The sequence below is a fragment of the Callospermophilus lateralis genome, chromosome 1, assembly GCF_048772815.1.
Source record: "Callospermophilus lateralis isolate mCalLat2 chromosome 1, mCalLat2.hap1, whole genome shotgun sequence".
Lineage (NCBI taxonomy): Eukaryota > Metazoa > Chordata > Mammalia > Rodentia > Sciuridae > Callospermophilus > Callospermophilus lateralis.
In genome coordinates, this window is record NC_135305.1 from 29,904,263 (window position 1) to 29,919,133 (window position 14,871).

Here is a 14,871-nt window from a genome sequence, read left to right on the forward strand (position 1 = left end):
TAAGCCAGTAAGATCTCGAGTTCAAAGCCAGCCTCAGCAACTTAGTGAAACCCTGTCTCTAAATAAAATACAAAAAAAAGAGAAGGGGATATGGCTCAGTGGTTAAACACCCCTGAGTTCAATCCCTGGTACCAAAAAATAATAATAATAATAATTTGGACCTTAAAAAATAAAGAGATAAATCAGGGATAATTATTTGTTTCATGTAAGAATTTTCTTTGAGACTTCTTTATATATATATAAAACTACTTATGATTCCATGTTTAGGAATATTTCTTTTTTAAAAATATTTGTAGTTGTAGATGGACATAATAACTTTATTTTACTTATTATGTGGTGCTGAGATTTGAACCTAGTGCCTCATACGTGCCAGGCAAGTGCTCTATCATTGGGCCACAACCCTGGCTTGAAATATTTCTATTATAAAACCAAATAATCTATAACATTTAATATTGAAAATGTTTCATATTTTAATCGCATTTTTGGTGAAACAGAATACTAGTCCTTTAGTTTATTAATGATTTACATAAATCATATGTTTCAAACAGTATTTCTCAAAAAACAATGAATATAGCTCAGTGGTACAGTGCTATTGTATGTGAGCACTGGGTTTGATCCTCAGTACTGCAAAAAACAAACAACACCACAAAACCAAAGCAAAAAGTGAGACCAACAAGCATTGACTAATAAATAATAATGCAGTCAGTTATTTTAAAACATTCATAGGGAACTGACCTAATAAAAATATCCCGAACAGCTTGTTCACTTGCTCCAATATATTTGCTGAGTAACTCTGGTCCCTATTAGGTAAAATAAAATTAGAGGTGAGATAAAATTAAAAAACAAAACATAGTGTTGGTTTTAGACTAAATCTAAGTGAATCACAGAAAAATTTTAATATGATTAAATAGATATCTCAAACACATTTTAAAAATTGATGTTTGCTGGAATAATTATCACACCACAAGTTCTACACATGGGGTTTCCTCTGCTTCGAACATTCTCAGTCTCATGACCTATAGCTTTTTTTTTTTTTTTTTAATACAGGGGATTGAACCCAGGGGTACTTAACCACTAAGCCACATCCCCAGTCCTTTTAATTTATTGAGACAAGGTCTCATTAAGTTGTTTAGGGCCTTGGTAATTTGCTGAGGCTGGCTTTCAAATGTGATCCTTTTGCCTCAACCTCTTGAGTCCCTGGGATTACAGCCGTGCACCACTATGCCTAGCAACCTACAGCTTTATATCATTTAAAGCTTGTCAAAGTGCCACCTCTCCTGAAAAATCCTGCCTGTGACCCAATCCAGTTACTTTTTGTCTCCTTACCCTTTTTTTCTTCCTTAAAGAAACAGTACTTACCTTCACCTGGCAGTAAGTTTTACATTTGATGGGTATATCTGCTTATTGTCTCTTTCCACTAGTAGAATGTAAGATCCAAAAAGAAAGTTCTGTTCATGGCTGAATTTCAGGTCCCAAAATAGTGGCTGCCATAGAAGTACTACATAATGATTTGTTTAGTGAAGTAACGAATGGTTTTTAAAAGTTCCATCTATCTCAAATCTTTGGAGATTCCAAAAAATATGTAGACATAATTTACTTTAGTTAACAATCAATTACTGAAACAAAATTATCTGTATAGTAGTTCAAGAATATACCACCTTTCCTAAAAGTCAACTGAAAAACTTTTAAAACAAATTTCACTATGTAAAGTAAAAATCAATAATGAGTATAATCTTTTCTTAAATTAGGATCTCTCAAAACAGAAAGATACTGATACAATCAGAAAACTACAGGATTAAAGTATGAAACAAGAAATAACTTAGGGCAAAATATTTGAAACAAGGCAACAGTTTCTCCAGTGAAAAATCACTATCTCCAAAAGACCAAATACTGATCAGGGAAGTGGCCAAAATAAAGAATTTATAATACTCAGCCATCTATACATCTGTTGCTATATAAATATTTAACTTCTTTATACAGTCAGCAAACTACAGGATTAAAGGATGGAACAAGAAATAACTTAAGGCAAAATATTTGAAACAAGGTAACATGCTTATGTCAGTGAAAGACCTCTGTCTTTGATGTGTGCCTCCTAGAATCCACACTGACCTACCCAGAGAGGATACACTTCTTCCTGAAAACTCTCCACTGGGAACTCAGCCCAAAGTATGATTTTATGATTTTATTAAGGGGATAAGGTGTCCTTCCTAATGGAAAAACTCAATATTCACCAATCTAGAAAATTATATACCTAAAACAACAACAAAAGCACATTCTAGTGACAATTATAAAAAGAAGAGTATGGTCATGGTTATGTCAGAATCCAGAGAAAGATAGGAAAATTAAAGTTTTAGTGTTTCTCCATCAGGCCAGGGTGCCATGTACCCAGTTCACAAAAAATCATAATACAAGAGGGTAGCAAAACCCAATCGCATATGGCTTTCAGATTATAAATCAACCTCAAATAAAGCTCAGCCTTTTTCTTTTTTTTTAATTTTTAATTTAGAGATATGGTCTCACTAAGTTGCTTAAGCCCTGCAAAGTTGCTGAGGCTGGTTTTGAACTTGGGATCCTCCTGCCTCAGCCTCCTGAGTTGCTGGGAGGCACCACTGTGCCCAGCTCAGAATCTAGTCTTCAAGGTTTTCTTCCTTTCAGTATAGTCTGCTTTTACCTGAATATTTATGTAGAATTCTATTGAAAATGCACAAAAATTTGCCATAAACAAGGAAGTGAGAAATCATACAAGAGATATGGCTCATTACTCAATTCTTACAGCTTTAACTAATAAAAGGATCACTGCTCCCAAATAGCTTTCCAAATATGAGACTAACCCAGTCAAGAAACATAGAGAATTAGGAAACCCCACACATTGTTGGTGGGGATAGAAAATGGTGCTATTACTGTGAAAAATAGTTTGGAGGTTCCTCAAGAATTTAAACATGGAATTACCCAACAATTCCACTATCATTATATACTCGAGTGAAATAAAAACATGTTAACATATAAATTTGTACATGGACAGAAATTTATACATGGATATGTACAGCACCATTATTTGTAGCAGCCAAATATTTAACAATGATGATGATAGATAAACCAAGTGGGTACAGGTATGCATGGCATTATTATTCAGTTATAAAAAGGAATAAAGTAGTAATACATGCTGCAACTTGGATGAAACATGAAACCATTGCACAAAGCGAAAGAAGTTAGAAAAGGTCACATATTGCTAGAATCCCTTCATATGAAATATACAGAGTAGGCAAATCCACATCCACAGAAAGCAGACTGATTGTAGGGAATGGATAGAACAGAGAATGGGATGAAAAAATTTCAAACTATAGAGGTGGTGATTGCACAGCTTTGTGAATGCACTAAATGCTGATAAACTGTACACTTTAAAATAGTCAATTGTACTTAAGTTTTATCTCAATAAAGAAAAAGAAAAAATGCATACATACCTTGACACTAATAAAATTCATTCCACTCTCTCGTGCAACTACCCCAGCTAGTAAGGTTTTTCCTGTGCCAGGAGGACCATACAACAATATTCCTGTTCTCTGCCTTATGGGCAAGTTTGCAAATAATTCTGGGTACTGAAAAAAACAAAAATATGACAAAAAGTCCAAATCTAAACGGGAACACAAAGCAGCAGCCAACGATCAACATACAGAAAAAAGTATTCAGATGGTGATAATTGCTGCCTTTCTTTATTAATAGCACAACATCAGAAAATAAAATTCCTACTAAAAATAATGAACTCAAAGAAGCTACTGCAGATTTTCCTGGCTGGACCAGAGGATATATCCTATATAAAATGCATACGACTGTGTCTGAACTTACTTCTGCTATTCCTTTTTTTTTTTTTTTTCCCAAACACTATAAAAGTACTACATTAAGAAAATGAAGACAATCTTTTAACAAGTATACTATCTTCTACTTGTGTGTTCACGGTGCAAGTTATGACACCTGTGTGCTTGATTTAGAAAGAAAAGAAGTGACAGAGAAGCACATGTAATGACCTTATATAGGAAAATCTCCTGAATGTGTCCAGGCTGAACAAATGATTGATGCTTCTCAAAAAGCAAACATCTTTTTCAAGTCAGTAAAACACCAGGATACTGTCTGCAATATCCTGGTCTCCTCGATTACGTATGCCTCATTATTTCCACCTGTGGACAAAATTCCAACCTCATCTCCATTTGTATTCTAATCTACAAAAGGCCTCAGTCAGCAGTTACACATGTAGTCTCCATTGTCTGGGTATTAAGACCTGGTACCCAGGCTCAGCATATGGAGTCATGGAGCTCTGGCTAGTCCTTCCATTCCCATCTTCTCTCACACAGGCTTTATCCCAGAGTCATGTGCTGTACTCAATATGACCCAGGCCTCAAAAGTGACCAATTCCCAGGAGCTGCCATTCAGCTACATGTAACCCAAGGTCCTTACCCATTTCTTCATTCTTTGCATGGGTCCCTGACTCTTCCCTAGACTCTACTGTCTGATCTCCTTTTTTTTTTGTGGGTACCAGAGATTGAACTCAGGGGCGCTCAACCACTGATCCACATCCCCAGCCCTATTTCATATTTTCTTTAGAGACAGGGTCTCACTGAGTTGCTTAGTGCCTCACAGAGGCTGATGCTGGCTTTGAACTTGTGATCCTCCTGTCTCGGCTTCCCATGCCGCTGGGATTTCAGGCATGCACTCCCACATCCAGCTCAAAATCTGAAAATTTTTTTGTGTGGTGCTGGGGATTAAACCCAGGGCTTTGTACATGTGAGGCAGGCACTCTACCAACTGAGCTATATCCTCAGTCCGTCTGATCTCTTGAATAATAATCTACCTCTGTCCCCTTTGTTCTGTCATCTACAAGCTTATGCTGCCTGCCAACTTTCCAGGACTGATCCCAGAGTCTAGAAATCTGACTTAATCCACCAGCCCTGTAGATCTAAATGATTCTTTCACCCAGATTATATCTTTCTGTTTCTGTTCAAATCCCAGCAGACAGTTAACATTTTGCTTTAGTATAATCTGAATGATTCAAACAGAACTATGAAATTCACATCAAAATGCATTATTGTAAATATCACCTAAGCTTTCCTTCTAAGTTTCTGATATGCAAAAAGTATATCAAATACTTAAAAAAATTGTTAAAGTACTAAAATGGTGCTGAGCATTTACTGCTAACTCAGTAAACATTTGTTCAATCAAATTAAGATTGGACAAGCCAACATAAAAAGCTAAAGCCAATGATTCAGGGTTTCTTCTGGGAAAAGTATATATATATATATTTTTTTTTTAAAGTACCTTGGCTGGTAACTGGATAGTATCTGTAAGTATCTGCCGAACTTCATGTAATCCACCAATCTTATCCCAGCCCAGGTCTCTTGGCTTATGCAAGTTGACATTTCGTAGAGACGCAGGAGTAAATCCTTTGAGAGCCTTTTCGAAGTCCGATGTTGTTAAAACTAATTCTGTTTAAAAATAAACAAAGCTTCTTTTAGTGTAATATTTCAATCTATGAATTTTTAAATTATGCCATTTTAGATGGAAATGCTAATTGTCTACTCAAATAATAGCTTATCCAAAGGCTAAAATGGAATATTTCTTTTTTTTTTAATTTTTTAAAAATATTTTTTTTTTATTTGTAGTTGACACAATACCTTTATTTATTTATTTTTATGTGGTAGTGAGGCTCAAACCCAGAACCTCACACATGCTAGGTGAGCCATCTACTGCTGAGCCACAACCCCATCCCTAAAAAAGGAATATTTCTATTTCTTGCCTTACTTCAATTATGTTTCTCCACAACAGAAAGAAAACTCCAAATTCAGTTTTTAATAATAAAATGTACCTTCCCTGGTGGATATATGCTGATGACAGAGACAAGAATGTATGGCTCGGTCCACAAGCATTGTAAAATCTCTAGCTACAAACCCTTCAGTTTCTTTAGCTATGTGTTGCAAGTCAAGATCAATGAACTTGTTTATATCACAGTCCAGTTTCTTTTTTATTACATTATGTAAAATTTCAAGTCTTTGCTCCTAAAGAAAAAAACACAAAATTCAAATTACTAATTTTGTTCACCTGCACATTTTAGTAGTTATGCATTACTTTATAATGGGTATATGTTCCAAAAATGAAGTTTTATCATTATGTGAACATCACAGACTGTCCTTACACAAATGCATGTGGTACAGGGTACTACATACCTAGGCTATATGGTATATCCTATTGCTCTGCCAGATTTGTTCTGTCAAACTTTTCTTGACAAATTTGCTCTGGCAAATAATTTTTCATCAAAATCAGTTTAGGTAGTTTCCACAAATTCTTCAGTTGCTTCTCATCAGCACTCACAGACTCACCCCTTTAGTTTCATATACATAATGACTCTCAAATTGTTTTAAAAGAAAGAATATATTGCCATCTATCCTAGCTGGAACCTACGCTGGGTTCACAAATCTGGCTATTTCAATAACTTAAGAAAATGGCAAAGAAAACACACAGAAGTACCTTTTCAAAATCCAGGGTGGCTCTGTGACCTTAGGGGTCTGTGGAAAGTGAGGGAGCCACTGGAATTCTTTATTCTTATATAGGGGACACACAAGGGGAGGTTCCATGGAACATTCTATCCCAAAATGGGCAAAAGGGTTGGATTAAAAAGGAATGGGTGAATGTAACTCAACCCCACAGGGTGACCCTACTACTGGTGCCATGCCTCATTATTTGAGCAGAGGTAAAGCCCAAGTTATTGCAGGGCACAAGAATTGTTCAGTATCTCTTGCTCAGGACTTAAGGGAGTGTTATTTCCAGAGCAGCAATGGTGAGGTCTAACCTTTTCTTTTAACATCACAAATAAACTCTAACCTTTTCTTTTAACATCACAAATAAACTCTTTGCTTTGGCCATGATCATGGTGCTGAGAGGCATAAACTCTGGTGTCTGGTCTTTAATTCAGGTATTAGAAATTTCTCCTTATCTAAAAGAGGCCCTTCTCAAGTTTTTGCTTAGCCTTTTAATGAAGCAGATCCTTTAACAACTTCTGTCACTTTGTTCTTATTCGTAATGATTGTAGAATAGGACATACAATAGGCATGACTAGTGAGCAATAATCATCACTGATTTTCCACCTTTATAGTCCTTAATCATTTTTGATTCTTGATCAGACTCTTGAACCTGGCCTCCTTCTGTCAATATTAGTAGTGAATTATGTATGCTTAAGGGCCATGATGAACAAAACAAGAATGATAAAAAAAAGAAAATGGTACAATCAAGACCTGTGGTAAACATGAGATGAGGCATTACTACCTTATATTAAAGGTTTTTTAGAAGAGGTAGGTACACTTGAAAATGATTTAAAAAAAAAAAGCACAGTAAATACATAAACCAGTATCATAGTTGTTTATTATCACTGTACATAATTGTATGTATTATACTTTTATATGAGTGGCAGTAGACTTGTATACACCAGCATCACCACAAACACATGAATAATGTGTTGTACTAGGATGTTACAATGGCTATAGCTATGAAATCATTAGGTAATAGGGATTTTTCGGCTCCATTATAATCCTATTGGACCACCATCATATATGTGGTCCATAACTGACTGAAATACCTTTTATGTGAGGCATGATTACACATATTTCGAGAAAAATCAGGTTGACATAACTTAAAGTGACAGAAAACAGATTAATGGTTGCCTAGAAATGAAGTAGAGGATGAACAGATTACAAAAGGTTATGATTAAACTTGTAGGAGTGACAGACATATTTCTAACCTTAATTGTGGTGATGGCTGCAAGATGTTTGTATGTGTGTACGTAAAACATATGCTCACACACACAAACATACATACCTGTATATACATGTATATACATATGTTAAAACTGATTAAATTATTTGCTTCAAATATGCAAACTGGCTGTACTTCAATTATACCACAGTAAAATTGTAAAAAAAAAAAAAGTCACATTGATAAATGATTGTCATTTCTTTTTCCAATAAGACGCATTTTTAGTAATATGTGGTTCCTTAAAAGTACTTTTTTTGATTATTCCTATTAAATGTATTTCTAAAAACATGCCAACATTGCTATCATTCTGTTGCATTCAATAATAGGTAAATACTTTTGTTTGTCAACAACAGTTAAATAGTATAGGGACTAAATCCTTAGGGTAGACACCTGGTAAGCATTGTAAACAAAAATTTAAAACATGCTTTTCAGTCCCAGAACATATTTCTTTCAGCTCAGTGCCACTAAAACCCTTGTGAGCATGAATTCCCAAAGAGAACTACAGACTATATGTGCTGGCGAAAAAAGTGCTTAATCAAATTTTTAAAATACATCTATCTATCCACATTTCTCCTGTTCCATCTCATTCAGAAGAAATACTGTTTTCAGAAAAAGCCTCTTTCTTGGAAAGAACATGGTAACATTGCAGACAGTAATAAATTATAATTTGTGCACCTAGCACAACATATACCAAATATTGCTTTTAAATTTCCTTATGATCACTTAGAAATATTAAGTTTAAAGCTATAAGCTAAAAAATATATAAAATATATAAAATAAAAACTGCCGGGAGCACTGGCACACTCCTGTAACTCCATCGGCTTGGAAGATCCAGTGTTTAGAATTCAGAAGAATCTCAAGTTCAAAGTCACCCTCACCAACTGTGAGGCTCTAAGCAACTCAGTGGGATCCTGTCTATAAGTAAAATACAAAATAGGGATGAGGATATGGCTTAGTGGTTGAGTACCCCTGAGTTCAATCCCCAGTATAAAAAAAAAATTATCTATAAAGAGGGGAATATTTCAATAATTTTATTGGTTTATTACCTGATTAGGAGGTTGAATGTGCAGGACACACTGAAATATGTGAATTCCTTGAGCAGAAACAAGTAAAGGATGCAAAGAATGTTGAAACTGGCTTGTGGCAATCAGTGCAACCAAACTTCCCATGGAAATAAATTCTTTGATCATGTCATTCAAAGCTAGAATTAAGCAATATATTGTAAAAGCTCAGGGGAAAAAAACTATTTAATAAACAACAACAACAAAACCCAACCAATCAACCAACAAAAAAAACTGTTCTGTTTGTTAACCAAAATACAGCTCATATTTCTATGATTTCCTGAATAATCTTTTTCCACTCATTGTCTTGCAAGGTATGGTATGAGAAGGTCAGAATGAAAACAGACATTAATAATGTATATCTGAGTCCTGATTCAGAAATCTGAAGTACTCCATTAAACACTAGATTAACAGATCCAGTGTTTAGAATTCAGTGTAAGACTAATTAACACTAATTAACAGTGCTACAGAATTCAAAATTTGAGATTAACATTTATTATTATTAATCCAAGCCACTCTGGTTACACTTTGTATCCATTTCAGCTCTCAAGAACCTTGAGGCAGCAAACCTACTAGCCTCACCTCCCCACCAGTTCTTTTCTTGCATTTTAACCTCTGACTATTGTCATATTCCCCAACATTCCATGATTTCCTATACCTCTGTGCCTTTCCCTGTAACTATACATCCTTTGCTTCTTCATTAGCATGAAATTGGTTCATGTTAATTTCTACTCCTACAACAAAACTCAGTTCAGTTATTAACTCCTCCTAAGAGCCTTCCATGATAATAAGGAGTTACCTCACTTCATCCTCAATTTAGGTTATATGATCCTAAAGTACCCTGGCTATTTATAGCTCAGTATATCCTACCACCTCCTCATTGGTCACCTTGGTTAATTACTTAATCTCTTAATTTCCACTTACTGATTTGTAAAACCAGAATATCTATATATATATAGTATACAAAGCAAGCCCTCTCCCAGAAAGGGCACTCAACACATGGTAGTCATCCTTATTAATATTCTATACTAAAATTGTCTGTTCACTGTTCTTTTTTCTTGACTTTTAGAATACAGACTTCACAAATGCATTCAAAAAAATTTGCCCGTCAGGCGCAGCAGCGCGCACCTGTAATCCCAGAAACTCAAAAGAGACTGAGACAGGAGGATCACGAGTTCAAAGACAGCCTCAGCAAAAAGCAAGGCACTAAACAACTCAGTGAGACCCTGTCTCTATAAATAAAATACAAAAAATAGGACTGAGGATGTGGCTCAATCATCCAGTGCCCCTGAGTTCAATCCCTGATACTCAAAAGAAAAAAAAAATTGCCAAATTAACAAAAACAAGAGCAAATCTATATAAATTAAACAGTTTCCAATAAGTAAAGGAGAATGAAAAGGCTCCAAAACACTAACCATGAAATGGTAATATTTTCACATTGTTTTCTTCTACCATTTTTAAAAAATATAGAACAACTGCAGAATGCTCCCAGAGGCCTCAAAAACAACACATAACACACCATACATACTAATCTCTAAAGAGAATAGATTTACCATGAAGACTAAAACTGATGACTGACAAAAGGATGTATTACCATGTGCAAGCCGCTGGCTCTGCACCGCATCAGGACTATGCTCGTGTTCAGGGGCAGCAGACAGTCCAGCAATGAGATCCAAGTCATCCAACAAAACAACAGATGGCTGCCTCCATAGGGCCTCTGAGAAAGCTGCCTCTAGGGTTTTTTGTATGGTTTCAAGCCTTTTTCCTTAGTACAGAAGATAAGATTTGAATGTTATTTCAGGGCTAGAAAATTTCAGGTTATCTTTTCAAAAGCATTAGAAGAGTTCAATATTATTTAACTTTTCAATCCATGTTTTGTTAATACAACAAGCATAAAACGTGTTAATTAACTACCTCTTAATTATTGGCATGGTACAATTAACAAATTCCCAAGAGATTCAGTAACTGCCAAACTTTATAACAAAGAAAAACAATTATCTATTTTTATATGTATTTATTTACATCCAGTCTTACTCCACAGAGGATTTCAGATGGTTATGATAAAATAGTGAAATAAAAATAGGATGTGGGAAAAAATAAAGGTTCAAGATTCAGGTAGCCAGGCATGGTGCTGCATGCATGAAATCCTAGTTACTCAGGAGGCTAAGGCAAGAAGACTGAAAATTTCAGGTGAGCCTAGGAACTTGTTGAGACCCTGTTTAAAATATAAAAAGAGGAGGGATGTAGCTCAGTGGTAAAGCACCTCTGAGTTAATCCCCAGTATCATTTAAAATAAAAGATGCAGGTAAAAGTGAACATTGAACTAGAAACACTAAAATTATTATATCTAAATTGCAAAATTGGCTTCAAATTTACTGGTGAAGCACAAAGTTTCAATTTTCAAAGAACAGAAAGTATACTATACAAATTCATAAGTTGATATAAAGATTTCCTGTTAGACCTAAATTAAAATTTTCCCATGTGGCTTCAAGGTGGACTCTGAGGGACAGTGCTTCTAAAATCTCCTTTACAACAAATGAAATAAAGGGATTTTAAAGGCTATTTTTTAGTTTCTTATTACATCATAGTTTAAAAAAAAATTGAGACACAATGACTAGTTGTGACTATTTGGTAGTGGGGCTAAAGAGGAAAAATTAACCTTTCAAAGTAAAACCTTCCCAACAAATTGTTTTAATTGAATAGATAATAATGAAAATGACCTTTTTTTAATTTTTTTTAAAATTTTTATTGTTGGTTGTTCAAAACATTACATAGTTCTTGACATATCATATTTCACACTTTGACTCAAGTGGGTTATGAACTCCCATTTTTACCCGGTATACAGATTGCAGAATCACATCAGTTACACATCCATTGTTTTACATATTGCCATACTAGTGTCTGTTGTATTCTGCTGCCTTTCCTATCCTCTACTATCCCCCCTCCCCTCCCCTCCCCTCCCATCTTCTCTCTCTACCCCATCTACTATAATTCATTTCTCCCCTTTTTTTCCCTTTGAAAATGACTTTATTTATTTATTTATTTATTGTTCAAAACATTACAAAGCTCTTGACATATCATATTTCATACATTAGATTCAAGTGGGTTATGAGAAAATGACTTTAAAAGAACAAAAGTGTCACTGGGCAAGGTGGTGTGCATGCCTATACTCCCAGCAGCTCAAGAAGCTGAGGCAGGAGGATTGCAAATTCAAAGCCAGCCTCAACAAAAGTGAGGCACTAAGCAACTCAGTGAGACCCTGTCTCTAAATAAAATACAAAATAGGGTTGGGGATGTGGCTCAGTGGTTGAGTATCCCTTAGTTTAATCCCTGGTATCAAAATAAAAAGAAAAAAAGAACAAAGGTGTCATATGTTAAATTGTAATTCTCTTCATTGCTATCCACAGGGACCCACTTACCCATCCCCATAATAATTCAAAGATTGTGTATATCCAGAATGTATAAAGTGGTGTAAGTTGGAATTTCCAGAAATACAGTCTAAAAGGGTTTTGGCTGGAAAAAAAAAAAAAAAAAAAGGCCAGACTTGAGCCAGGCACTAGCCTGTAATCCCAGTGGCTTTGGAGGCTGAGGCAGGAGGATTGCGAGTTCAAAGCCAGCCTCAGCCAAAGCAAGGCACTAAGCAACTCAGTGAGACCCTGTCTCTAAATAAAATATAAAATAGGGCTGGGGATGTGACTCAGTGGCCACGTGCTCCTGAGATCAATCCTTGGTACCAAAAAATAAACAAAGAAACAAATTAATTAATTAATTAAAAGGCCAGACTTAAAATTTGTAAGGACTTTCAGTGACTAAATGATAAGCATAAAAGTTAAAGATTAGGCAATATCTCTATTTATTAGATTAACAATAATATTCCTATTAAACATGGAACTTACATAGAATATTACTACATCCATACCTCGTAAAGTTTTACAGTCAACTATCTCCACATAGGCATCCAATATGTCAAATGCTTCTTTACAGATTGCTTTGGCTAAAGTTGATTTTCCACTTCCCTAGAAAATAATTGCTTCATCAGAACTCACAATACATTTAATCACAGAAACAGATTCTGTCATTGTAGCAACCACCAAAATTCAGCCTTATCAATCAATAAGTGGTAGCTGTAGTGTGGGACTCTGGTGCTACTAGCTCGCTCTTTAAGCTGCTAAGGTGCTAGCAGTTCAATATAAATTAGGTTCATTATAGTGCACAGAGAATGAACACCTGATTTTTTACAACTTGTTAGTTAAAATAACCACTAATATTTAAATCAAAATCTTTAAAAACAGCTAATGCTTTATTACTAATAGAAGGGAATAATATATACATTAATTAAATTATTATTCATTTTTCTATTATCTTAACATTAACTAATTTAATTTTTTTTTTAGTTGTAGATTACCTTTATTTTATTTATTTTTATGTGGTGTTAAGAATTGAACCAAGGGCCTCACACATGCTAGGCAAGCACTCTATCACTGAGCCACAACCCTAACTAATTTTAATTAACACATTCTTAATGATTCATGATTACTTGTGACTACCATTAGCACACAGTGCAACCTTCAGTCTATTACTGTTTACTTTTACATGCATTGGCTCTGTACTATGTGTTTTTTATTTCAGGTAAAATATTTAGTTTTTCTTCTTCATAAAATAATATAAAAAGCAAAATAATTATACTTGGATTATTGAAGAAAAGTTAAAAAATCTGTAATCATCTCACTCTATAGAAGTAACCGTCATCAATTCTTTTGATATTTATCCTACTTCCAGACATTCTGTATTTTATGAAAATTTATAAAAATGGCACTAAATATTCATGAAATATTTTTTAATAATATGATTTTTTTTGGTAGTTCAGGGGTTGAACCCAGGGCCTTGTGCCTGCGAGGCAAGCACTCTACCAACTGAGCTACATTCCCAGCCCCTAACAATCTGATTTTTGAAAGTTAGGTTTTCTTCACTTTTTTCCCTATTTTTTATTGGTGCATTATAGTTGTACATAATGGTGAAATCTGTTGATTTTTTTTCTTAACAATATATAATTGTCCACTTTCCACATCAACAAATATAGAGCTGTACTGGCTCCTTGGTACACAACCCTGTGCACATACAAAACCATACTATGTTTAAAAAGGGATATACTGAACTATGTTTAACAAGTTCCTTCTAGTACACATTTACGCTGATTCCAATTTTAACTATCATAAAGTTAAAATAAGTATCCCATGTAAGTTGATTTGACAGATTATACCTATATCCTTCGAATAAGTTAACAGAAGAGGAATTATGCTATCAAAAGGTAAACAAATCTTAAATTTTGCTGAACAATGCAATAGTGTCCCCTAACAAGGCTGAGTCTAATAGGTATCTATAGTTCCTTTATTATCAGTTTCTTCCCTCAATTTACTATTATTTCTCATCATTGTCATTTGCCTAATTCCAACAGCCCTGCAATAGGACTGAAAGTTTGAGATCAGCCTCAGCAACTTAGTAAAGCCCTAAGCAATTTAGTGAGATCCTGTCTCAAACTAAAAAAATAGAAAGGGCTGGGAATGTGGCTCAGTGGTTCAGCAATCCTGGCTCAATCCTCAATATCTACCCCCCCACAATTTTTTAAAATTAAAAATGCACAGAGTGTACCCTTGCCATCAATATGGCATTGGTTATAAATATGCAGTTTTATATAGACTTTCTATTTTATTATATTGATTTATGTATCTATCTTTAGCCAGTACCACATTTGTTGCTTTACTGCGAGTTCTGAAATAGAGAAATTTGAGTTACCCTAAAAAAGAAAAAAAAAAAAATATGGCACTGGTGAAGAATAAGACAGTAAAGAGGTACAACTCAGTGGGAGAATAAGACAGTAAACTCCTTAGAAAGACCAGGAACCTCAAGAAAGTCTGTCAAAGATTAAATAAAATATGGACTTGGATAGCTCAGTGGTAAAGAACTTGCCTAGCATCTGCCCTTTGGGCCCTAGGTTCAATCTCAAGCAGCATAAGAA

General features: G+C 34.7%; 1 protein-coding gene across 2 annotated transcripts in view; it reads right to left on the reverse strand.

Annotated features, from left to right (window-relative positions):
• Pex1 (peroxisomal biogenesis factor 1) overlaps window positions 1-14,871 on the reverse strand; it is a 48,882-nt gene that overhangs the window by 11,700 nt on the left and 22,311 nt on the right. For both annotated transcript variants that reach the window (XM_076833690.1, XM_076833680.1), the window contains exons 11-17: window positions 12,775-12,871; window positions 10,450-10,620; window positions 8,841-8,995; window positions 5,855-6,044; window positions 5,308-5,474; window positions 3,462-3,596; window positions 736-800 (exon numbers count right to left, since the gene is read on the reverse strand). In XM_076833690.1, the coding sequence (XP_076689805.1) occupies window positions 736-800; window positions 3,462-3,596; window positions 5,308-5,474; window positions 5,855-6,044; window positions 8,841-8,995; window positions 10,450-10,620; window positions 12,775-12,871 (980 nt within the window). The remainder of the gene's footprint in view (window positions 1-735; window positions 801-3,461; window positions 3,597-5,307; window positions 5,475-5,854; window positions 6,045-8,840; window positions 8,996-10,449; window positions 10,621-12,774; window positions 12,872-14,871) is intronic.